This window comes from Numida meleagris, chromosome 2 (genome assembly GCF_002078875.1).
Source record: "Numida meleagris isolate 19003 breed g44 Domestic line chromosome 2, NumMel1.0, whole genome shotgun sequence".
In the NCBI taxonomy this organism is placed as follows: Eukaryota; Metazoa; Chordata; class Aves; order Galliformes; family Numididae; genus Numida; species Numida meleagris.
The window spans coordinates 42,982,778-43,009,186 of NC_034410.1; the positions used below are offsets into that span (position 1 = coordinate 42,982,778).

A 26,409-nucleotide genomic window follows, 5' to 3' on the forward strand; every position below is an offset into this window, starting at 1 on the left:
GCTGTCTTTCTATGCTTCTGTGTCATGTTTTCCTTGGTAATAAGAGAATAAGTACAGCCATGTGTTAGAACCCACGAGTGGTGGATGTGCCCCAGGTAGCTTGTGGAAGATCAATACTTGTGCGCTGGTGTCCTGCGTTTACGTAGAGGGGGAATGTTCAAAAGCTGCTGCTTCTTGGACTCACGCTCCACTGCTTCTGTAGTGTTTGCATCAGTTATACCTGTTCTGATAATTACAGAAGCCTTTGATTTCTACGTTGCACTGATGAGAATGACTGCAAACAATGCTGACTGTGAAAAGTTTTGCCCGCTCCAATTAGAGTAATAACACAGATACTGTGTATGCTTCCAATTCTTCCTTGTTCATGTCTGAACTGTCAGAAGTTTTTCTCTTATATAATTCACTGTCAGTAAACATCTCTGGTTTGACTACATGTAACTGAGGCAAATAACAGACATCTCAAAAGCCAAAAGTAAAGCCAGTGTTCTTTTCTACAGTTCACTGCAGCCTCCTCATTGTAGCAATGCCAAAGTGAAAAACATTCTCTTTTCAGCATAGCAAAGTGTATCTTTGGGAAAAAAAAATGAGTAATTGATTCTGTAAATATAAAAGCTCTTTAAAAGAATTGCTATCATTTTTAGTAGCACTTGGCTCTCACTGTTTGCATTAATCTCATACCAAAAGGAAATTAAATTCATATTACTTTAGCACCAAATGATATGCTGCGTTTGTACTAGAGTGAAAGCCCAGCCTGGCCCAGAAATCCACAAAATACTTTCCTGTTTTGCCAAGCGGAAAAAACAGGTGTCATTTCTTTATTAATGAAGCTCTAAGAAAGCTGTGGAGATGGAGCTCTTGGTTCCTGGCCAAGAGAGTGAGCTCTCAGCATGACTCAAGAGGAAGAGTTTCAAAGCGAGTTTTATCAAGCCCATTCTGTTAGAAGAAGAAAACTGTGAGCTAGACTCCAAGTAGGGGAAGTGAAAAATCACACATACAGCATGAAGAACTAAGAAGCCAGCATTTCTGTTCTCCTCATAATGATGAGGCATTACCTCACACTGTGAAATCCGAAGTACTGTCAATAATCTTAACATAATAAAAAGCAGTACTTCAGTTTCATTACCGGGTAAAAAAGTAACCATTCTGCTTAATAACACAGGAAAAAAAAAAAACAGGAAAATCAAGTAAAAGACTATTTTGTAAAAATTCAAATTATATTCAGACCAAAGCAGCTGACAGATGAAGTGAAAGCCCAGAAAAAAAAAGCTGGAGAACTAATAGATCTTCTGTTATTTTACCCTTACAGAAAGTGAGAAGGATTTGTCTATAAATGCCTGTACAAAATGAATAATTAAAAAAGACTACTGTATGACATCTATAAATTAAGAGTTTGGGCAAAAATTTGTAAGCCTTGTCAATTTCTCCAATATTTAAACTATCATAACGCTGTGCAAAATGGGAGATGATTTAAGGCAAAACTCAAAGTTTCAAAGTCGCTTCTATTTTATTTTGTTGTTTTTTTTTAATATTTTCTAGTTATTTGCATCATTCAATTTTTTTATTGTTTTTGAAAAATCCAAGAATTTCGGAAAAATCTAAAAATATACATTGTATAGAGTTAATTTTGGAAGAACAAGTGCAATGCAAACACTAACCTTAAAGGTTCTGATTTGTAGAGTAAGCTGACTGTGCCTTAAAAAACACCACCACAGTAACAGCAATTTACAGGTACACAGGGAACACACTAACATTTACCAATCGATTTTTCCAATGAATCTGCCTACTGATTCAGCTGGGTAACCATGGCAACTAAATGTTTTAGCTTAAAACATCTTAAATGCACAGACAACAATTTGAATAATAATGCCATCAGTTAAGGCATTGTAATTTTATCAAAGGACTCTGTCAAAAGAAAAATGACAATTAAAATGTTCTTTGGAAATCCATACAAGCTGCTAGACTTTTTAATATCTACTTGGCTCTATAAAAAATGGGCATGATTACTTCGTAACTTAATGTAATTAAACTACTCCCTGCTAATTGTTTAAAACGTGATCGGTACTTCTGCCCTTTGAAAAAAAACACATTGCCAGTGGTATGCCATGCAACCAAATGCTGCTTTGTCTGTTTGCATTTTTTGTTTCAAAGGACTATGAGCAGGTGCAGTAAGGATAAAGAATTCAAAGCAAATCCACAGAAGATGGTTCCTCTGGACACAACAGGAATCTAAGATACTATGTGCATATAAATTAAACACAAACTACTGCAAGAGCAGAAAATGATTTCACCACCCATCACCAATCAGGTAGCACCTTGTTGCTACCTGAGTAATAAATAAAGCATGCAGATGAAGACTACATTTCCTAGTATTTATTTGTATTAAGGTTGAGAGATAAAAAAACAGAAAGACAAATGGGTGAAAGAGAAACACAGATGACTATAAAGATCATCAATATGCAGTATAAATAGGTTGTATAGTTACATTTAGATAATTTGCAGGTGCTCCAAATAGAAAATAAATTGTACGCATTCATATCATTCAGTTATTATTGCTAGCTGGTAATTTGCATGAAGAATTAAAGAATAACAGACTCATTAAATGTATTTTAAATGGATCCCTGTATATAAAAAATGGTGATGATATAAGGTCTTACATTTTCCTCTAACCCACACAGGAAAGGAGTTACTTATTAGGAATAAAGCATTTTTCAACATGCTGTCTCACTGTATTAAGTTAAAGAAAAACCAGGGAAAACTTCTGGAAGGAACAAGAGATTTGCAGAGAGCCTTGCTGCAGAGAAAGGTCACAGAAGGTGGAGCTTTCTGGCATTTGGTCCTAAATTTCTGTAAACTTTTCTAAAGAAACAGTAGTCACTGTTGAAGGTGCAAGTAAAGGTGAACAGTCACCTCATGGCTTTCCCTTCAGGTACCAAAACCAGATTAAAGCCTCACTGGAGAAATATGAAGGAGAAAGGAGAACAGACTGAAAAATTACTAACCATCTGAGTCCAAAAGTAACTAACACGGAAAAGAAATACAAATCTTCCCCCAAAGGCACAAGGATTAAACTACTATCCACTAATCTCTTTGCATCTCCCATTTTAAAATTTCAGAATAAATAGCAGTGAAACTTCTGTGGATGACAGAAATCTAGCCATACAACTCACTGAAAGCCTGATCCACTTAGCCCTGCACTGCTAGCTTTACACAAAGTTAGTAAGAACATCTTACACAAGGAACAAATAAATCTTGCAGTGCAGATGAATTTCTGCAAGCTGTGAGATATAGGAAATAGAGGGGCAAGTGAGTACTGATAGGAATTCTGGCAGCATGGCTCAAAGACCTAGAGGCTAGTCTACTGACAGAAAATATAGGTCTTTGGATCAGAATGATTTGGACCTCATCAATCTGGAATCACCTTGCTTTAGCTTTCTGGTCACTCTGAAAAGAAGCAGTAATGGGCAGAGGTATACCAATCAATTGGAAAAGAAATGGGGAATAAAGTCTCAAGTCTAGATGAAATTTGTCTCAAGTCTAGACGAAGTCTGGAAGACTGAATGTCTATTTCTGCGTTGGTTTCGGTTTTTTGTTCTTGGAGGAAGAAAAGATTAACCATAGAAAATGACTAGTCCCACTGAAGATAATCTTTTTAATGTCCTCTCAGATTTCCCTTACAGTGGCCTGGCATATTAAGTACCACAAGTAATAATCACCATCTAAAGCCAGCTTGGATAAAAACACTTTCTGCTATTGCAGTATGCTGGAGTATGAAGGCTCACTTCAGGTTCCTGAAAATAATTGCAGAAAAGTTACTACACACATATTAATTGTGAGCTCCAAACAACTGAAGAAATAAAAGGGAAGTGATATTTATAAAGAACCTGCTATTTTTCTAAAGAGGTATATTCACTGATCAACTGTCAGGTAAAGATCAAAAACTATTTGTTGTACTCATTCATCATTAGAAGCACACGTACCCAGAGTTTCTGAACATTAAAGACTCACAAGAAAAGGAAGTTGTACTCTCATCCATGATGTAAGCCAGGTAAATGTCTTCATGCAGATGAGTGCCTTCAGGAGCCAGAGACAAGAAATAATGCCCCCTGAGGAAGCGAAGATATTTTCACCACTAATGTTATCATCCTAAAATAATGTAGGTGTTAAAAATGTTTAGCTTCACCCTACACACATAAAAGGACTAGCCATATAAAAACCCCTTGAAAAGTACTTGGAATGACTACTGTAAGGAATAAATAAATGTGTGGAATGTTGAGTTTTGGGGATAATTTGTCTATATATTCAGACACAGCAGTCAAAGTTGTAGCATATGTGATTTGGCTTCTCTCGAGATGCTATTGTGAAGATTCCTGGTCATGTCAGTGTGGGCACACTGACTCTAAGAGACTGAAGTATTTTGTCAGTGATAGCTCAGAGACAGTCTTCCTCACATGAGCAATCTTCAGTTGCAGTTTGCAGTTCATGGGCCATTCAGAAGGTAAGACACAATGTACCATATTAGCTAGTCATTTGCAAGTTGAAAGAAAAAAAAATAACAAAAAAAGGAAATTTCTTTATCTTAATCATCTGAGCTGTGAAACTCATCTAATATTAGTTACTGGATTTAGAATACCAGAGTCTAGTAGTCTCCTATTCTTATCTGAAGGTTTGCAAAAAAAAAAAAAAATTTCCCCTCTACAACCAAATGTACAAAGCCCTTGCCAAAAGAAGCAGAGTGAGACTGTTTAAAATGTGCCAGAACCATAGCAAAAAAAATGGGAAAGTGAGTGAAAAGGAAAATCCAAACCACCTGCTAATAACTGGCAGCATCTGTCATTACACTGAGAAGCGGGAGCACATGAAGGCAATGCTTGCCAAAGCACTTGAGCTGGGAGCAGTATGGCATAATTCATTGACTTGGTTGTATGAACTACAGAATATCAATCAAGCACAGAACAAACTTTTGGGAAGCTTTATAGGGATCAGCAGAATACTCACTGTCCTCTGTAGCAATGCTTAAAGGTTTGGTGGAGGTTGATCCAAATATTTATCCCTAAACAAGAAACAGAAGCAGCTCTCACTCATGATGAGACGTTAAGGAGCATTTTTGCACCATAACCCTCTACCTTCTTGTATGGAGGGCATATGGTAGTCTCTCAAGGTGACATCTTTTGCAGGGAGGTAAGGGGTTGTGGATGTAAAAGGTCCTCCTTGGCTTTCAGTAAAGCCTACTTATTGGATAATGAAATGTGGGAGACCTGATCATCCACCAAGCTTATGTCTTCCCTGTAATGATATTTCTTAGCTTAGAGACTAAAGAAAAAAAGTAGATCCTCTTCCCTAGAGAAGGGTGCATATTGAGCAAAAGGTAATAATCCTGTAAACCAAAGGTGTTTTAAGGTTACTGAAAGGTTTCTGCTTCGAGGTTGGTTTTCTTTGAGTAGAAATTTAAGGCCAATTCACCTCTCTCAGTGGGAAATAAAAGCCCAGAAATTTGGTCAAGCATGGATACAACCCAGGGATGTCAGTCATTACTTCCTATAACCTCTATAAAGACAATAGACAAAAAATGCATTGGTAAAAGTAGAAACTCTAGAGAACTTCCAGCCTCACACTGAGGCAAACTGTGAGTTGGGGCAGACCCTGAAACACGACACAGAACACTGATAAAGAGCTCAGAACCTTGTGATCATTTTGTGATTGTGTAGACATGTTCAATTTTTCCTTCAGCCATAGCAAATGTTCCCTCCTTACTGCCAGAACAAACAGAAAAAGCACATCTCAAGTATCCTCTTTGCACATACAGAATCAAAGGATCAGGCATGAAACCTAAGGTTTTCTCTTGGTTATGAATGGACCCCACATGCGTTTTCCCTAAAAGACGGTAGAAATTTGGTCTCTTGAATCTGAGGTTTGGGATAGGGGTCAAAGATGAATTTTTACTATTTTATTGGGAATAACTTTCTCAATCTGTACTTGAGATCCCAACACACAGAGCACTTGGATGGAATAAAGATTTCATCAAGACAAAAGAGGAAGTTGACACTCTCATCTCAGATAGCATAAAGCCAGTAAAGTTTTTTTTAAGAACTCACAGATATGGAAAATATGCTGTACCACTGCAGTCCAAATTTGAGCTCACAACAAAAACCACACACATGAAAAGGGACAAATCACTTATAATACTGTATAATTACATATTATGCAAACATGTAGATATAGAAGACCACATTCAGCTTAATAAATATTTCTGGAAAAAGAGTCACCTCCTTAAACGCTACCATAATTTCCAAAAGCGGTATCCTCATACCTTTGCATACGCGGTAGTTTTGATAAACCATTGTTTGAGGTACTTCTGTTCCACTTTTGCTCCTGAACGCCATGAACAACCATTGTCATCCACCTGTTCATTAGCTAGAACAGTTTGATCTACTGGATCCCAATTGACCAAGGCCTAAAAACATTTCAGGAAAAAAATATTTTAAGCAGCTATTTCAAAAACAGAATCTTACTTTTTAGATAACAGAAGAATTATCCAGAAACATTTTTGGGGCTCCTATTTTTTACATTTTGGTAACGTTCATTTGCATCAGCAACAGGGACTCAAGTGAACATATTTTGAACAAAACATTTTCTTTTGAACAAAAGAAAAAAAGCGGTTTGCAGCATTTGCCTTCTTTGGTGGCTAAGCATTCCAATTTACAATACTGCGAATTACACAGTTTGATGCTTAAAAGTTGTCCAGCAGTAATAAAGGTGCTGAGAGTGAGACTGAAGGGGACAGATGACAGAGGATTCACAACTTGAGAGGGTCACAAAAAAGTTTTATATTGAAGTGGAAGACTTGTTATTTTCCTCACATTTCTTGTCAGTTGTGTGAATTACTTTTGGAATCATCTTTCCTACCGATTACCAATACAAATGCATTAAAGAAAATTTAAAGTGAAATACATGCTAGTGTTTAACTAAATATTCAGACATGGTGGGGAGGGAGTAAAAGCAAAACCTCCCCCTCACAGTACTGAACAATTTAGCTGATCATTTATGATAAAGGGTGTAAGACCACAAAAAATAATCCTAAGAGCACTGAAACAGTCATTCTAGAAGGGGCATCAATGACAGACACTAACTTGAAAAAATAAATAGATACAGGTGATGATCTATTAAATTGAGTGTTACCTAGTATTTGACCTAAATCAAAGTTAAATCAGCTTAAATAAAAAGCAGTAGCTCCAGCTCCACAGCACTGAAATACATTATATATTATTTGAAATGTTTAGATATACTCTTTAGGTACTGGGAGAATCAAGCACACTCAACCTATAAACATTCTCTGCTTTTGTATTATTCACTTCACATTTCATCCATCACTGATGACTTTCTGAAACGTCCCGTTTTCCAAACCACTGATACTCCTTAATTTTAATTATGCTATCTATTCTTAGAAATAGTAAATACAACAATCACTTTACAAACCTTTTTGTGAGAACAGAAGAAAAGACAGATGTACAGACCCTATCCTCCTGAGGAAAATTGTTGCTGCTTTTGTTATCAGTACAGCTTACACTGATTTACACATTAATTAAAGCCGTTTTTTGATAAAAATAAATTCATCTTGAAATCAAGCTTGCATGAACTCAGTATGTCACTGGAATTCAAATTTTATACAGTTTGCCTACCTTTCATCTGATTCCTATCAAGAACATTATACAATTTTTACAACAGCCTTCAAAAAGTTTTGGGAAATTACAAGTGATCAATATATTCACTATTACAGACTTGTTTTCTATACTTCCAGAACACACACTTTTTTCAGCAACGATGCAACACATTATGAATTTGGCTTTAAAGTTATGATCTTATCATTTATAAAGATCTGAAAAAAATCACACTAAGTTAAAATAACATCAGGAAGTAATAAAATGTTAGTTGCATGAGGCAGTTATCAGCATTTGCTTGTATTAAGTTGGCTATGACTAAAAGTTGAGAAAGAATACTGCTTTTGTTTTGATATTGGGTAAACATACTATGTAAATTTTGGAAATTAACCAAATTGATTTATGCAAGTATAATTATGTAGCATGACATATTCTCATGATCCATAACAGGAAAATGTATCTAGATAAATAACGCAAAGCATAAAGCAAATGCACATGTAAGAAATGCACAGCTGGATGGTCTTGTCCACAAACTTTTAGGGTTGCATTTTGCTCCTTCCATTACTCAGAGCCTTCTGACTAATATTCAGAACCTGGATATTAAATCAAATCCTTAGCTCCTACTTGTACTTCACAGAGGCAACTTTATGAAAACGACAGCCTCAAACGATAGCTCCAGGAAGTAACTAAATTTCACCAATACAAAGAGAGCACAGTGTGAAAGTGCACATCTCACACAAGTTATTTAGATCTGCTCTCTACACCAGTGAAGGTCTTAAGCTTTTAAGGTACGATTCATCTCATCTGACCTCAGATGTCATAACCCCAGACAGCATAAGTACCTACCTCCAGGTTTGGTGTCTATGGTACTAAACTGCAGATACCTAATCAAAATAATCAATACAGTCTAGACAGCAATTCATCTCAAATGAAATGAGACACATTTGGCCAAGTCAATAATCTCTACAGTATATTGATCAGATCCGTACTGTAGGAAGAAGAGAGAGTATTTTGCTGTGGCAAATAAAGACACACTGTCTCCAGAAGCCGCAGCATCCAGACATTGTTAACTCTCACTAAGTCCACTCCCAGACACACTGAAGCTGTTTCCCAACCAGAGAAATTTCTCACCAGACACACATACTCCTGGAGCGTTAACTACACTAACACTTGACAAGTATCATTCTTATCTCCACAGTAAGGCTATGAATTATCTCCTCATGCCTAAAAGAAATTGTAAAACAGGAGGCTTCAAGCTGTGCAAAAGTACTGCCTAATGCATATTGCAGGTATGCTGAAGACACGGGATAGATGTATGCTTTAAGGATACATGACAGCTTGAAGAGACCAAGGGTTATGGGTTACATCTCTGCCATCTGTTTCCTGCCAAAAGCAACTGGTTTATATTCAACAGAGATTACACTCCCTACAGGCTGACAGATGCTGATTTAAGTCCTCAAAGCACATCCAATCATTGGTACTCAAACACCTCCAAAATTCCACAATACTTGGAGTCTGCATGCAAAACTGCTTTTGTGCATCTCCTAAAGAAGCTGCAAGCCTTGTGTTTTTCAGATTCACCTCTAAAAAAAAAATCTAAAAATAAAAATAAGTTTTTTATCAAAAAGCTAGGGTTTACATTTTTTATTACAAAAAAAAAAGGAAAATACAGAACAAACAACAAACAAACAAAAAGAACCAACACAGCCAAACCCTGCATGCTAGGACGTACCAAAAATTCAATCTTCTTGCCTGCCATCATTTAGGATCTCTGAATATATCTTGCTGACAGAAATAGGAAAAGTGGCTCAAGAATGCCTCATCTTTCCAAATGCAACCTTTCATCATCAACCTCTATCTCTGCGTTCATAGCATAATTGGATTTCATCCTTAATTATATTCTGTAGGATTTTCTGGTTTCTACAGAATACAACGGAAACTTCAAAGCTATTTTAAAGAAATGTTAGTTTCCATTTTAAGTTAGGAACATTTATTAAATTGCATCTTTGTTTAGATGCAGCTCAGTAGTTCAGGTATTTTGGAACTGAGTCGCCTTGGCTATGTAGACAGTTCTTTGGAATGCTGATTTAACACTTTTGTTTCACCTCCTGCTTAAAGACTAACTGAACTCTTCCCTTTTCAGATAACCTCATATGTCATTTATAACATACTATAAGGTTCAGAGTTTCTTAATGTACTGCTAGCTGAAAAACAGCTGTGATAGCCTTACAGCATCTAATAGTTCTGTAATATTTTACAGATCACAAACAGGGTCCAGAAATTAGATGGTTAGATACATAATGTCTTATTATCCTATCCAGTTCTATCACTTCTGAGATAGCATCACAGTAATGTAATACAGTCAAATAATCTCAGTGCTGAAGAGACTCTTCACGATCACATTATCTTTTACAATTTCAGGAGAGGGAAGTTAAGACCTAGGAAATTCTGTACTGAAGCTAGGAAATAAACTAATTGTAGCTATGTTCTGATCCTGCATTTCAATGTAAATGACATGCAAACATTTCTGGTTTGACATACTGTAATACCCATTCATGTTAATTACAGACAAAATTCATTGTATTTTGCAGTGATTTAAAATGAAACAGAGCCCCATAAATATCTAACCACTCAATGAATGCAAATGGATAATCCAGAAATGCATCCATAAACACTGACCGAATGTGACTAGTGACTAGAGTCAGTGCAGTGTGAAGTATCATAGGCCAAAGTTTGTACCTACCTCTTTTTGATACACTATCCCAGATTCAAAAAGCTTAAGAAAAAGGTATTGCGTCCATTTGTAGTACTCCGGTAAACAAGTGGTTACTTCCTGTAAAAAATGAAATGAAATAAAAATACCTGAAGCTATTCTTAGTATCTTCTTACAGCATTTTAATTTAAGCAATTAACTCAAGAATGTATAGTATATGCCAAAGTGAAAACAAAATGCATTTTTGGGTAATGTTTATTATGAGTGATATTCACCTGTACACAAAACCAGAGAACACGGGCCTTTGCAAAGGCCCAAAACATTGCAAAGCAAAGTTTACTTGTTAACATAGAATAAAATAACACTGTAATATGAATGCTGATAGATATGACAGTACTAGAATAAAACTGACCACAGCTGTCTGACCAGGGAAACAGCAAAATTAGAAAAAAAAACAGTAGAGCTATTCAAGAAGTCATCTCAGGCATAATGGCTTTTTCTCTAAGTACTGAAAAGCAGGAAGAGGCACTGTGGGCTATTCAAAGACAGCTCAGAGCTGGCTGCAGAGAGAGCAGAGAAGGAGTCTGCAGCTGAACCAGTGGCTGTAGGGGACAGAACAGCACTGAGGAACTGAAGGTGCTGACAGCAGCAAACGTTGGGCTGGTAGGCAGGGACCAGGGAGAAAGACTCCAAACTTTAAGATGAAAGAGTTGAAAAGGGTATCTCACAAGAAATCACAAGTGTAAGAGAGAAATAAAGACAGATAAAAATAAATGACAGCATAAAAAAGAGAAGTGGGAGTCGAGGAAACAGCATGTAAAAATACCATAGTACTTTTTTTTAAAACTTGCCACCTTTCTGAAGTTTTTAGTGAATATTAATAACTAAAACACAATCTACTTACCAACTGCTTAAAAAGCAACAAAATGCATTTCAAATAAACATGAGTACGTAAAGCTCACTAAAGCATGATGTGATTACTGACTCAACGTTCTGTACATGAATGCAGTGCTTTACCAGTGCAATGGATACGTGTATGCTTTCACCCACGTATTTCGAAGTTTGGCCAAAGTGAAAACAATCATGTAATTCAGCACTTGAGTTCTAATTACCTCATAAATATGTGGCAATAAACAAAACACATTTTTCCTGTCAACACCTTTCCTGTTTAACTTGTTCTTGTTTAAAGAAGAATCATTTCGACAAACTTTGATTCACTGGTACTTAGTGAAGCTGAAGGTAACTCCTACACTGAACCTTAAAGCAGCAAGAATATACCTTAATGTCAGAGTTACAGGGTTTTCAGTATGCCAGCTAACTACGTGCTAACTGAATACATTTATCAACAAATTTACCAACAAATGGTACAATGTCTTTCACCTAGGCTTTCCTATCATCTAAGCATCCCACCAAAGTCCCTGTGACAGATGACATCAGCAATAGCCTCTCTGGCTCAAGTGACATCTGAAACACCCTAGTATAAAAATGTCACTATTTCGACAACTTTACATTCCTGTGCTGAAACACTGCTTTGAACAATTAATATGAACTTTGAATAGATACGCCTCAAAAGTGAGTTGAAGAGGCTTTCCAGACCAGAGAGAGACATTTAGTGGCAAGTTTTCAGCACAGCATGTGAAGGCTCAGCCATGAAAAGCAGCTGCTTGATTAAACCTTGCTCTTTGCACTGAAACAAACAAACAGAAAAACCAGGTAAGAAATCTGGTTTATCTCTATTCAACCACACATCATCCATTTCATCATATGTACACGTACAAATACACATACGTGCATATGCATATATATTTTGCCTCCAGAACAGCGACATTAGTTCTGTTAGTGTGATGCTGCTCAGGCAAGGGAGTTTCATCTCTTAATATCAGAGATACAAAAGAACAGAGACCATTCCTTGCAGTACAATGTAAGGTTATGTGAGCAACAGGTAAACAAAGAAGACAACCAAAGTGAGATGTCAAATAAAAACAGTAAGATGAACTGAGCTTTGTCCTTTTGGTCCTGGCTGGCAGATATGTGTTAACTGAAGCAAAAGAGATGGCATTTTTCATGCTGAACAAGGTGTGGTACACAGAATCGCATGTCTGTGCTCTCTCACAAGTTGTAAACTGACCCACTTTTTAGAAAGAAATGCAGCAGGAATATATCACTGAAGTTAATTTGCAGTCTGGTCTCTGCAAAATATCCGAAAGTCCAAAGAGATCACTCAAGCTCATCACTTATTTAACTCTATAACCATGAAGATTTGAAGAGAAATGATGTTACTGCCAAGCAAAATGTGCAAGAATTTATGTGACTGCTGCTGATGACGAGTCAGGAACCTCTTGACAAGCTAGAAATGTTTTTTTTATTTTTTTCTCCTATAGTTTATCACATCAGGATGTACAGTGAAAAATAATTTTTCCATGTATTCTAGATTTTGATTAAAAAAATTATGTCTGGCAAAAAGCTCCCAGTTGGCTGTCATCATCCTTAAATTAAAGTGACTCGTAAAGTTTCTATTTAAGCTTCATAGGCACGACAAACATTTGCAATGCATTAACAGAACTCTCCTAAGTGAGAAATGCAGAGAAGGGTTTGTATAAAGGCTTTGCAAAATAGCATGACAGGATCCATTGAGACTTTTCAAAAAATGTCTGTGAGCTGAGCACTAACAAAATAACACATATTTATAATCCTATATCATAAAGCAGTTCGGTGAATATAAAGAAATAGGATATTAGCACATTTATTCCAAAGATGAAATATACACTAAAACCCAGAACACTTCTTAGAAATATGAAATATAGTGCTCTGCTGTCAATCGCATATGCTCTTCAGAGATCTGTGACAGATTTAGTGGCAAGCCATTACCACAGCACTTAAGAAGGTACCACAAAACCACAGAAAGGAGTGATGGCATCTCCTCCTTCCTTCCCACCCATTCTCTCTACTCCTCCTGTCAGATGGCTAGCTAAAAAAAAAAGCATCTGCTGCTGTCACCAAACCCGATCTTTACCATTGTTCACTGTTACTTCTCCTTCCTCCAACACAAATGACACAATTAAAACAAACCACTTTTAGAAGTGGTCTGCTTCCAAAACCAGCAGATATTGACAAGGTATAGTGAGAAGGAATTGCCAGGATATAGTGAGAAGGACCCTTATCCCCACACCAACTACCTTGCTTAATCCTTTTCCCTCAGCATAGCAATCTGTTCCTGACAAAGAGTGTGAGGAAGGGGCTACTGTTTCAAGCTGGTACCAATGTGCAGATACAACGGTCTGTTTCTTTTTGTAAATAAATTCTCAGCTACAGATTAACTAGCACTCTTACAGTTTGGACGTGACAGCAGTGAAACTTGGTAAGCACCTAGTTTGTGTTAAGGTGAAAGAATCATTCACCATGAAAAGCCTGATACAAAACTTCAGCCATCAAACAATGGCAAAGCCAGCAGGAGAGAATCTTCAGTAACGAAAACAAGTTCAGGATGGCAAATTTTTGTCATTAAAAACTGTTGAAATGCCTTGTCTTAAAATTCATTATTTGTTCTAAATCTGCCACATTCTTACAACTGTCTATTTTGTAGCTAAAGAAAAAGATTCTATCTTCATGCAACTTCCACGGCTATGTTTTTCAATATAAGTAATATTTACAGGCTGCATAAAAGTGTTTATTTGCTGTAAGATCCACCCGTTTGGGGGATAACACATAACCGGAGAGAATTAATTTCCTCATTTATTACTAATCATTTTGTTTCTACCACTTACGCTATTCTGAAGACAGCCATGTTACACTTGACTAAAAATACAATAGGGAGAAAAACCGAAATGGATTTTTTCAAGATCTGTCTGGGAAGATTAAACATCTTTAATCCCCCATTTTTCTATTTTCGTACTGAAGGGCATAAACCACCTAACTGCAAGCGTAATTATTTAATTTTTGGAGGTTTAGAGTTCAACTGAATGACATTTCTAAATGCATTTGCATATTTGTATTTCAAAGGCCCTCAGTTTCATGCATTGTTTGCTACAAACATCGTGCAGTACTTACATTTTAGAGCACGAATACCTTTCCTGCAAAAAAAGCCTTATTTCAATGATGCCTTTTTCTATTCAATTACAAGTAGGGTGACTGATTATCAGTGAGAGGTGGATAAGAAGAAAATCTGATAGTTAAATCCCTGTCTGCTGTTACAGTTTTATGTGTGCCAGGCAGAATGACAACTTCAAAACAAAACAGAGAAATGTCTGAACAATGAGAATCTACCAAAGATTTCTTCTTTTAAAATGCACAGTGCAGAAGGGCAACGTTAATCATACTGAAAAATGTTGGCAGTACAAGCTACCTCTTAGAAGAAAGTTATATAAACCAGTGGTAAATTGCTGAAAGAGTGGTAACGTGCATTCAGCCTGACAGCACTGCTGAGCACAAGAAAGGGAAAGTCATACGCTCTCCGCCCCTTGGTGCTGATGATAGGAATCTTCAAAAATTGCACTTAATAATTCTCCTGAAAATAATCTTTAGAAGAAGCAACAGGCAGTTTGCAGTGCTGTCTGGGATGGTATTCTGGAGAAATCTAATCACCAGGAAAGACACAATTATTGTTAACTTAAAACAAAAATGGTTTTTATTTTCCAAGTGCTTTAATGTCTCTCAAAGACATTTTTTCCACCCTTACACCGCATCTTTTTAACACTGGATCTTCAGGTTCAGCATAGAAATGTTCTCTCTCTTATTGAGCTTTTTTTTCTTTTAATCTTTCTCCAGAATAACATTGTTTTTAAAAATTTACTATTTGACACACTTAAAATATCTACATTTCAGGGGAAAAGTGACAGAGCAATATTAGTATTCAAGCCTACTCTAAAGCAAAGTACTTACAGAGCTTTTTTATGCATTTAATTACATTGCAGTTTGCTTACATTTTCTGTTTAGCAGAATAATTTCCGAGTGCCTTTGTAACCCGGCTTTCTGAAATAATCTCGCTAGCTTTTATGCCATCTTTGTTGTGCTTTGCTGGTTAAGTAATTTCACCGACTGCTATGGCATACAAGTCAAAATGAGAAAGTATTTTTAAGAGAGAACAAGGAAAAGAAACAGATTGATAACAGGAAACTTCTACTACGCAGGTGCGCTGGGACTTGCTCGCAGTAATTTTATCAAGAAATAAAATTAAAACTAGGCTTCATATTCCTAGACAGAACTTTCTTGAACACCACACATGACTTTATATGCAGTCAGCTTCCTCAGCACAGCTCCATGCACTGAATATTCCAAATGCACTTTTTATTACTTTCTCATCTTTTTTTCCCACTAACATCTGTAAAATAGTAAAATGTACTTAAGATTTCCCCACGTTATCTCAGCTGGCCAGATAGGATTCTTTGGCAGCTATTACAAACTTCGGTGCTTTACAAAGGCAACTCAACCCACACTAAAATAGGGACCTAAGGTAGGAGAATGAGTTTCCTCTAGCAGATACTTGCTAGGTACTATGCTTTAACAGAATGAAGGAGCACACTGGAAAAAGACTGATGGAATTTGATTAAAAACCAACTCCTGTTTTGTACAACAGTCTCAGTTAATTAGACTAACTCATATAAAAGGTGTTTTTCTCTCATTTTTCATAGGAGTCACTAACATCATTGAGTTTGTTTGCAATGTCACAGTATTTTGTAAGCCACTGATTTACTGCCATACAAGTACAGAATAATAATAAGAAAATATTCCTTACCTCAAGGAGCTCACTTTTAAGGTAAGTACCTGCACAGCACAGCGCACTGCTGTGCAAAGATGCTCGAGTTAGCCCAGCAGCAGTACAGCTGAGACAGTAAGATGCTCTGCTCAGTCTAATTAGCCTTGCAGAGAAGCAGGCTTTAACAGCCTGGACGATACACTGCTGTAACTTAAGCCATTCCGTTCCAAAGACATTCCTTCACCTAGCTCAAATATCTGCGCATTTAATTTAATATAATATTATACTATAATACAATGTGCAATAGATATATTTCAGGTATCATACATTTTTTGCACTGATTAAACATCTCTCTGTTTCTAATGGTTACCATCCAGGTCACTCTCACTGTAGTTAATAAGGCAGGCTTTCTAGGTAAAATAAAACTTAAATAATTAAGGAGTGAAAATTCCAACATTTCACTGTTTCAAAGAACACATTTCAGTTGTTTTAAAAACTCATCTTTCAAAAACACAGACTACCTCTCTCTGGGGCATTCTGAATTATTTTAATTATACAACTGTTAAAAAATGAACTTAGTTGTACAGAATTAAAGCATATTTTCAAACATATTCAGAGGCTTCTGAAAGCTCATTAACTATAACATGGTTTGCTAGAAAAGTGGAGGTAAGTCTCAAAGAACAGGCACGAGGACGACAAATGAGTTTTCCCTGTATACTTATACTTCCTGTCATGGTTTTCATTATTATCAGTTCTCCGTTTCTTCTTTGGAACATAAGGGTTACATGAAGGTCTGTATACACCAGTGAACTTTCTCAGTTTTCTTGAAAGGCACTCTACAACATTCAGCTCCTGCGTGTTCCGTAATACCGATATGCACATATGATTTCACTGTTTTGTGCTATTCATGTACTACACATAAAGAACACCTCTGAGATAATAACACTTTAAAATCTAAGAAAATAATTGTCAAGAATGTGTGAAGTCAACCCTACACACAAAAAAAAATTATTTCCAGAGCAATTTTTCTTACCAAGGAAACTAAAATCTTAACGTAAAGGCTCTTACTGAAAATCTTGCCATATATAAGATATGTCAAAGTATTATTTTATTTTCACGTAGAAACATACAAAAAACAACAACTTCACCTTCTCAATTAACAACAACAGATGGCAGGTCTCATACTGACAGAAAATTAATCCTTTTCCTTTTCAGAGCTACAAAACTGTAATAAAAATTCAAGATTAGCATCTCCATCAGGCTATTCAGAATCATATTAAGGTGATAAGTAACGATTATTGCTAAGAATATAAAGTTAGTGACTGTGGCTGATTCACCAGTTAATGCAATAACCCCTACTATGATTGCTTCAAAAATTAATTTCTTTCATTTTTATCTTGAAAGTGAGATTAGCTTATGCCTGGTTGTGTTGGTAAGGTATTTAAGGTGAACATCTGATTCTCAAGCATTAGTGTTTTAAATAGAATAGCTAGTTTCCAAAGTGGCCACGATATGGACAACAGTGATAATGCAGGACTGTCCCTCACGTTTAGAAGAACATAACCAAACTCACATTTCAAGTCACTAGCTTTAAACTGTTGACTGTATTATAAAACACATGCACTGAAAAAAGCAATCCTCAAAAAAATATATATATACACCTTAGCAGAGAAGTGTGCTTCTTCATAAACATCTATTTAGACTATTACCAAAGCTCTTAATGAAGAAAATTGCTACTCTGAAAGCAGCAAAAAAAGCAGAGAAATATCCAAATGTAAACACAAAGTAAAAATGAAATCACTTTAAAGAGAAGACTCTCCTACAGTTTGAGATAATCAGATTATGTCAGTAACACAACAGTGAGAGAAATTTGATAAGAAGTTTCACAGAAGGTCTATTTACCACTTTTTTCAAATGCAATTTTACAGCTTACAGCAACAACCCAAACTGGTCACTTTCAAAGACTTCCACGTTGTCATGTTTAAAATCTTAAAATTCCAGATTTTTTAATATTCCATTATGCAGTAAAATAAAACAGTATCCTCTAGAAAAGAAAATCTTACCCTTTCCCAAGTGAAAGAAAGACCTAGTGCATCAAACTGATCCCTCATGTGTTGAATATTTCTGCAAAAAGAAAAGAGAAATATTACAATTATTCATATCATGTGACTGCATTTAACATCAGGCGCCTACAAAACTCTAGGAAACCAAAAGTACTAGTTAACATCTACACACTATCATCTCTCTACCAATCAAGTACAATGAACTGTCAGAATATTCATCTTAAATAATAATTTTAAAAATCACTATTCTGGTATGTATTCTTCCATTTCAATGGCTGTGTATGCAACTACTCTGCACATATTTTGATGCAGTTTTCAGATACACCCAACGATTCCTCTCTGTACAACAAATCTTTCTGGTATAGCTAGGAGTGCAGAGCTCCACTCAAACCAAGAAAGGTTTGCCAGCAGAGTAATATCAGCACAGGCAAACAAGGAAATCTTACACAGTCAAAACTTCCACTAGGAGAAATCACACTTTCAGCAGTACTGCTTACATTAAATTCCCACCCAAACCATACCTACTTAAAAATATCAGATTCCAGGGGACTCTCACAAAGCTTCTGCCTCTACACTGATTTTTTGCTAACAAAGGCTTCTTTGTGTTTCGTTTAAGCAACTCTGTCTTCATCAGTTCTTTTCCCTAACTTCGAGAATATAAGGAGTAATAGTCAACTGGAGCTCATTTTTAAGTCACCTCTTCAGAACATGATGATGATCTGAATTTGGTTATTTGCTCCTGAATCAAGCAAGCTGAGGTGTTTACGATGTTCCCCCTTTCAAAGGGGTGTCGGCATCTGCTCCATGGATGACTAAAACACATCCCATATCACAGCTCTATGTACCTGTCATCCCTGATGCAGACTTCAGAAACATTTAGGACAGGGGACAGTGGATAAAATGGTTGCATTGGCTTCAGTGGTCAGAATTTATCCTGCCTGTATGATGAACCAATTCCCTTCCTTTGTAAAATCACACACACACACACAAAAAAAAAAGGCTATAGAAAGGAGTTTCTTGCTTGGATGTTATTATAATCAATCCCACTGATGATGTATTAACTTGTCTCAATTGTTGTTATAATACCACTAGTTAACTCAGAAAATTACACTTTCCAGTACTAAATTTTAAAGCTAAAATTTTATTCCCTGCACAAAATACCTTGTACATGTGACTGCTAGCTGAATTGGTTTAAATGTATGGAACAGCAAGAAAAGAAAAAAAATTAACAGCACAGAAAGCAGAAGAGCATCAGGTCAAGCACTGCTCCACCACACATTTCCACATGACCCTGCTTGGATGAAGCAAGCCAAGCTAACAGGGCAGCTTACTATTGTTCAGTCTCCCTGCCCCACATGCTCAACATTTTTATGTTGAGCCCATTCAACTCACTTAGCCAGCAGAACCAACAAGATGTTCTGAGTTCCCAAGCTACTGCAGTAGGTGAGCAGAGAGCACGTGGCAGTGAGAAGGAGAAAACCCTGGCCCTTTTGTAGTCAGCAAGTACACGTGTCAGCCTAGTTCCCTCCAGACTACAACCTTCAATTCTTTGTGCCTCATCTGACATGTGAATACAGATCAAAGGAATGCTCTTTCTGGTGAAGATTCTGACAAGATAATAGAGTTAAAAATGAGCCATTTGGATATAACAGATACGTTGATTTTTTAATGTTTTTTTTTTACAGCTTAGCTGCAGCAGGCTTATTAAATGAAGACAGAAATCACCAGCTTACCCACCATACTCTTCAGAAAAAGAATAACCTGTATCAAAAGCAGTGTATTTCTCCAAAGCAAGACACACTTGTAGCAGATTTTTTGCTGAGAGTCCGGGCAATGTTTCCACATAGCCACAGGTTTCTAATTACCTTTTAGCTAACTTCACATATAGTTTAACTGATGTTTCACAACACATTGTGCACAGTGGCTTTCCTGGCTCGCTCAGAAACAAAAACAGTGGTTTTGGTGGTTTGGTTTTCATTTTCTTTCTTTTTTTTAGTGGCAATGGATATTTTCATATCAAGCCAACAAGAAGGAAATTTAGAAAATTGAGCATAAATGACACAGAATTTGTATGCACAGCATTACATACATTTTCCTTAAGTGAATTCAGTTACCACCATATTTTAGTAGGAAACGTAGCAAGTGATCTTAACCTAGAATAAGGAGCACGCAAGAACTTATAGGGAACAGCATTATCTCAAGGGCTGTTCTGGGCTAAGGTAGAGTTAACTTTCTTCCCAGATGCTGGTATGGTGCTGCGTTTTGAATTTAGGATGAGAATAATAATGTTAACATGTGACATTTCAGTCGTTGCTGAGCAGCACTTGCGTTAAGTCAAAGTGCTTTCAGCTTCTTGTGCTGCCCTGCACAAGGAGCTGGGAGGGACACAGCCAGCACAGCTGACCCAGATGGCCAAAGGCATGTCCCACACTCTGTGGTGGTGTGCTGAACAATAAAACAGGGGGGATTTGGTTGGCAGGGGCTGCTGCTGCTTGGGGACCAGCCGGGCTGGTGGTAAGCAATTGCATTCCACGTCACCTGCTTTGTTTATTCTTTTTGTTCTTTTTCTTCGCTATCCTTCCTTATTAAATTGTTTTTATCTCAACCCATGAGTTCCTGATCTTTCCAGTTTTCTCTCCAACCAGCTTGGGGGCTGGGGGAGCGGGGATGCAGAATGAGAGAATGGCTGTGTGGTGCTTGGCTGTCTGCAGGGATAAGCCACAACAGGGTCCAAAAAGATACACAGCTTCAGTAATGCACCTAGAGCACAACAAACAACTTCACTTTGAAAACTAGTTTCTGAGCCTCTTATAGAAAATTAGTTTACTTACGAAACTTTCTACTAATTTTAAAGACTATTAGAAGAACACAACACCAAATTCTCAGGTCTAAAGCACAAAATTTTCTCAAAATTTCTCAGCAATAACGGCTGCTTATCACTTTCAAAGACCAAGTCTCAAATGAAAAAATTATCTTCTTTCTCATGGTACTGAAAACTGTCAGTAAACCTAACCACATAGTTCATTCTCGTCTGTGTATTCTACACTAAGATTTAACTCACTTTAACAGAATTCTGATTTATTTCTTATTCACTGCTTTAGACATTTGGGAAATGTCACTTTTTCAATATGCTAGCTGTTTACAAGTAATTGAGAAGGAAGCCCTGAAAATCATCTTGACACATCAAGCTTTTGAAATTGAGTCACCTGCACAGTTCTACAAAACAACAACAAATTACCCTTCTTTCTGTACTGCATTTCTTCTACACTGTTATTGCTGTTTTGTTACTTTATGGGCTCCACAGTACAGGTGTTTACACCACTTATATTCAGTACAAATTACCTTTGTGTCCAGCTTGCAGGGTGAAGACCATGCTCAATTGCTGCATTTTCTGCTGGTAAACCAAACGCATCCCATCCCATTGGATTTAGCACCTGCCAGCAAAAATGCAAAACACAATCTTATGCAACTTTCTGGTACGACAATAGCAACACACACCAGCCTCAAAATAACCAATCGTGGTTTGCATTTTAGCATTTCCTTTATCTGAATTGAACCTCTTCAAAGCATGCCCACAAGGGCTATGTCTGTTTTAAGAGATGAATATGAAATGAATTCTCTATCAACAATTTGATGTTAGAGGGGGCTTAAGATATTATGCAATAAATCCTCAAAACTATTTCAATACTGAGTTGGCAGTGACAAAAATCAAACCTTAGTAATTTGTGTGGTGGTCAAAATTAGCAGCGAATGCTACAGCTAAGCAGAATCAAATACTCGCCCTACACGAGAAGAAGAAGAAAGCAAGCAAAATTATTTCAACCAAGGGTTTTACAACTATACCTGATGTGCAGACTACTAATTGTTTTCCCTTCTGCTGAAGAGAAAAAAAACATACCATGCTCTATGATAACCTTAAATCTGTCAGATAAAAACAAGACGATGAGGAAAAATATTTTGGTCAAATTTTACTTAAAAAATCTGTTGTAAATATAGACTGCAGGCTGACACAATGTATTTCAGGACCTCAAATAAACAAAGGTTAAACAGCGTTTAACATATATACATATATATACAGTATAATTTTTGTTTAAATATATCTTTCCTGTCAAGGTAAGAAATATTTAGAAAAACAACTTATCCAGCAAATAAAGTAAATATACAAAAAAACTCCTTAAGAACCAGGACAAGAATGGTCGGTGCTTAATCTTCTGTCATTAGACATGCATACATGTTAGGTAAAAGCCAGTCCCATTCATTATACCTACAAATGTGCTATAAATTCAACCAATATGGTTATAGTTACACAAGCTGAATAATACCCCTTAAATATGTACTTATATAAAGAACTTCTTCTTTAGTAGCATGTAAACAAAGCAATGAGAAAGCAAGCCCAGCAATACTAATCTTACAAGCTAACTCCATGCAGAAAAATCTGTTTATTACTGACATATAGTATCTCCTTTTGTCTCTGGTTTGAACTATTTTCATTTCTTGGCCACATCCTTCCAATCCTCCAACTTCAACTGACTCTTTCATAGAATGTATTCTATAGACATGTTTATAAAGGTTCCTTTGGCATCCACTGAGTATAAAAGCAAAATAATTTAATAGATGTGACTCCTAAGCATTCTAGTTTTTAATGCTGAGCTTAAACTAGACCTGCTGCGTATGATTATGCTGATGGTGCAGCAATAAAAGAGGTATTAACCTGTGATCAGCCGCCTCTCAAGCCAGTACAGGAAGTGTCTATACAAACCACATTTTTGGTGTAAAAATCTAATAGAAATTAAAATGCTATCATGTCTTAGAAATGTTCTCCTTTATCAGAGGGATTATTCCTCACATTACAATGTCAGAAAATGTCAGACTTGAACTTCTCACCTCCTCACATTATAAACTTTCAGTGGAAAAATCTCATTTGGAGCCTACACTACTTGACATGCCCTGCTGATGCACACCTGCCCACGGCCCTTCCCCGTTCCGTAACCCTACCATAATCAAAGTCATTGGTATAAAAGAGGGAAAAAAAAGGTAAACTTTACAGAAACTACAAATCTCAACAGGGTTTTGTAAGGACACAGTAAAATACTAGTTTGTATAGTTCAGTTTGACCGTCACTAGTGCTGACCAGCTGGCTAAGGACAGAAATGACCCCACAAACCAGGTATTTTTCCCACACAGTATACAGACTTTCTGCATGTAGTATACAGACTTTCTCTTTTTCAAGCTCCATTTCTTTAGCTGAACAGCTGCATCCCTAGAAATGTCTTCTTTTACTGATGCATATTAAGTGAGATTAAAAAAATTACTCCTGGCAAATTTGTGTAAAATCTGGCTTTGGAATATCTCCTAGGTTTAGATGGACAGCCAAAAACAAGGCACAACAAGGCCATTTCTCATGCTTATGAGCAAAAGGATGAGGAAATGACAGCTTCACTCCTGGCTGCAGACTCCTCGAATGGGCTCACTGATGCTCAGACAGCTTGCGTGCAGACATTTTATCCCTGTACCATCAGTGCTAGCAGGAGTTATCTGCTCACACAGATCTTCCCAATTCTATCGTGTATATTAAAAATATCACACGGTGTATTCACTTATCACACTCAAATACAGTTCAATTTAACAATCAATAGCATTCCTCGAGTTGAAAGGGCTGAAGAAATACACTACTTCAAGTTTCAGGAAGAAACCTGAATTTAAAGAGATATTAAAAATATCCTCAAATTAATCTCCAGGATAGATCTATTTATATAGTTGCTATAGAGATGAATGTAACACGCACGGTGGTTTAGAAAATGATTTCGAGTTCATTGTCTCCTTTACTTCTGAACTGTGAATGGATGTGAAAGGTCTGTGAAATGCAATTGTTTAAACAATAGGTCAGCTTCTTCTGGCTGCAAAGCGTGTTACCCATCTACAGCTAAAATGCCACAGTTTTCACGCAGCACTTGGCATTACATCTTAAATTGACTTAGCCAACACAAAACAAGGCTGAGATAAACTATACAGCTCTGACAAACATGAAAAATCTAAAGAGGCATGGAAGAGAAGAAAAAAACACACTACTAACCTGTCAAAAGTTGGCACAAAGAATACAGGGACAGTTCAATTGCCCTGCTTAAAACAAAGGAAATATAGGAAGAAAGCAATCTGGAGAAAACACACCAAAGGGTGTTTCTTAAAGCTCTCTAAGGGCTTGATCAAAGGTTCTAACTAGCAGAAAACATGGCTGCTCCCTCTAACATTACAGATGAGCAGAAAGAAAGGAAAAAAAAGAGTCACCAACTTTCTTAAATGCTGACTTGATTGCTTCTGACAGTGGCCTTTAAACCTTATGCAATCACGGGATTGATTCTGCTCACTGGAGTGACCGTTCTCCCAAGCATCGCTTCTCCATACAGACAAGAACTTCTCCAAATCACTTGGAAAAAGAAAGACAAATAATGAATCAATCTCGTGGGAGAGGAGCCTGCATGATCTGAGGATGTCTGTACCAGGTAAAAGAAGGCAGGTTATAGCCTCACAGCCATTTCAAGACAGCAGAAGCCAGTGCTGTTCCCACAGCGAGCTGTGTTTCTGCAGTCACTCCTCTGCATGAATCCTCCCTTCATGGGCACAGGCACTGGTGGGTCCTCACAGAGAAGCAGCCATGTACACTCCATCTGGTTAAAAGCACCAGGTTAGTCTTTCACACAGATGACATACCCTAAGATCCTCAGGAGCTCGCACAGTCAGGCAGGACTGCATATTTTCTGCCACTCAGCACACTATATTTTGCACAGGACCATGATATACGGGCACACAGAGAACTTTTCAGAAGCAGATTATTAAAAAGGAAAACAGCTGCTTGAAACACCTAAACCCAAAGACTCTGAATTCGTATTAGCTCGTAGCAGAGTAAGGATCATTTCACAGCACAGCCAGAAATCTGCCATTAATGATGGCCAGACCTCTCAGTGTGACTGTGGGACTAAGCAGAAGAAGAGACAGTAACTCCATCAATTCACTGTGAGGGCTCAGCTCTTCCTTTCCTCCGAGGATTTCTTCTGATTTCCATCTGCTGTGACAATCAGCCCATCACACTGACATTAGTGGGCGAGATCCATAAGCACGACGTAACACAAAGTTGACAATGATCTTTTAACACTCAATTCTATGCCTCCATCAACATCACTAGGAAAAACTATGCAGTGAATTGTTCTTAATGTTTGTAAAGAAGCAAAGAACTTGTTTGCTTTCCTGAAGTGCTCAGTACGTCCGAACGCTATGACCAGAGAGCCGATGCATCTTTCTTAGATCTAGATCGATGCCTTCTAAATTCCAAGCAAGCAAGTGTAATTAGCATCAAAAATGTCTGTAAATAAATACGTTTATTTCAAAGAGTGTGTGGTAAGGCAAGCAAAAATGAAAATGAAAAGGCCTACTGACAGATCAGAAATGTGCGTCAGTGTAGCCAAGTCTGCACTCCTGCCTCTAGTTATAGTGCCCTGACACAACTGACATGAACTAATCCCAAATGTTGATAAAATGGATGATCCATGGCTGCAAGTTCCATCTTCCTCTGGCTTCAGTGGCAACTTTCTGTCATTCTCCCTGCACTTGATCTCACAAGTGTGCACACACAAGTGAGACAGAAAGGATGCAAGGGCAAAGGACAGCTGAGCTGCTATTTCTACTGGCTGCCTAAAATAAGGCTGCTCTGAATAGGCTGAAAAACCTGTAAAATCTGTCAAATCAAGATCTTCACCTGAATGCAGCCTAGATTGACTTTTAACTGCACTGGGTAGTAAACACTGTGGTGTGTGGTGGTCAATGGCTCAATGTCTGAATGGAGATCGGTGACGAGTGGTGTCCCTCAGGGGTCAGTTCTAGGATCAATGCTCTTTAATATCATCATCAGTGACACCAACAGTGGAATCGAATGCACCCTCAACAAGTTTGCAGATGACACCAAGCTGTGGGAGGCAGTCAACACACTTGAGGGACAGGATGCCATCCAGAGAGAGACCTAGACAGGCTGGGGCAGTGAGCCCAAGAGAACCTCATGATGTTCAACACATCCAAGTGCAAAGTCTTGCACTTGGGTCACAGCAAACCCCACTATCAGTACAAGCTGGGGGATTAAGGATGGAGCACAGCCCTGCAGAAAGGACGTGGGGGGACTGGAGGATGGCAAGCTAGACATGAGGCAGCAATGTGCCCTCACAGCCCAGAAAGCCAACCATATCCTGAGCTGCTTTCAAAGAAGAGCAGCCAGCAGGGCAAGGGAGGTGATCCTGCCCC

The 26,409-nt window shown here is 37.4% G+C and overlaps 1 protein-coding gene across 1 annotated transcript in view; it reads right to left on the minus strand.

The window, feature by feature from the left end:
• The window catches only part of LARS2 (leucyl-tRNA synthetase 2, mitochondrial), a 93,136-nt gene that overhangs the window by 56,606 nt on the left and 10,121 nt on the right, over positions 1–26,409 (minus strand). The window contains exons 4-7 of the mRNA XM_021386851.1: positions 21,466–21,557; positions 18,124–18,184; positions 10,399–10,488; positions 6,308–6,451 (exon numbers count right to left, since the gene is read on the minus strand). Coding sequence (XP_021242526.1) covers positions 6,308–6,451; positions 10,399–10,488; positions 18,124–18,184; positions 21,466–21,557 — 387 coding nt within the window. The remainder of the gene's footprint in view (positions 1–6,307; positions 6,452–10,398; positions 10,489–18,123; positions 18,185–21,465; positions 21,558–26,409) is intronic.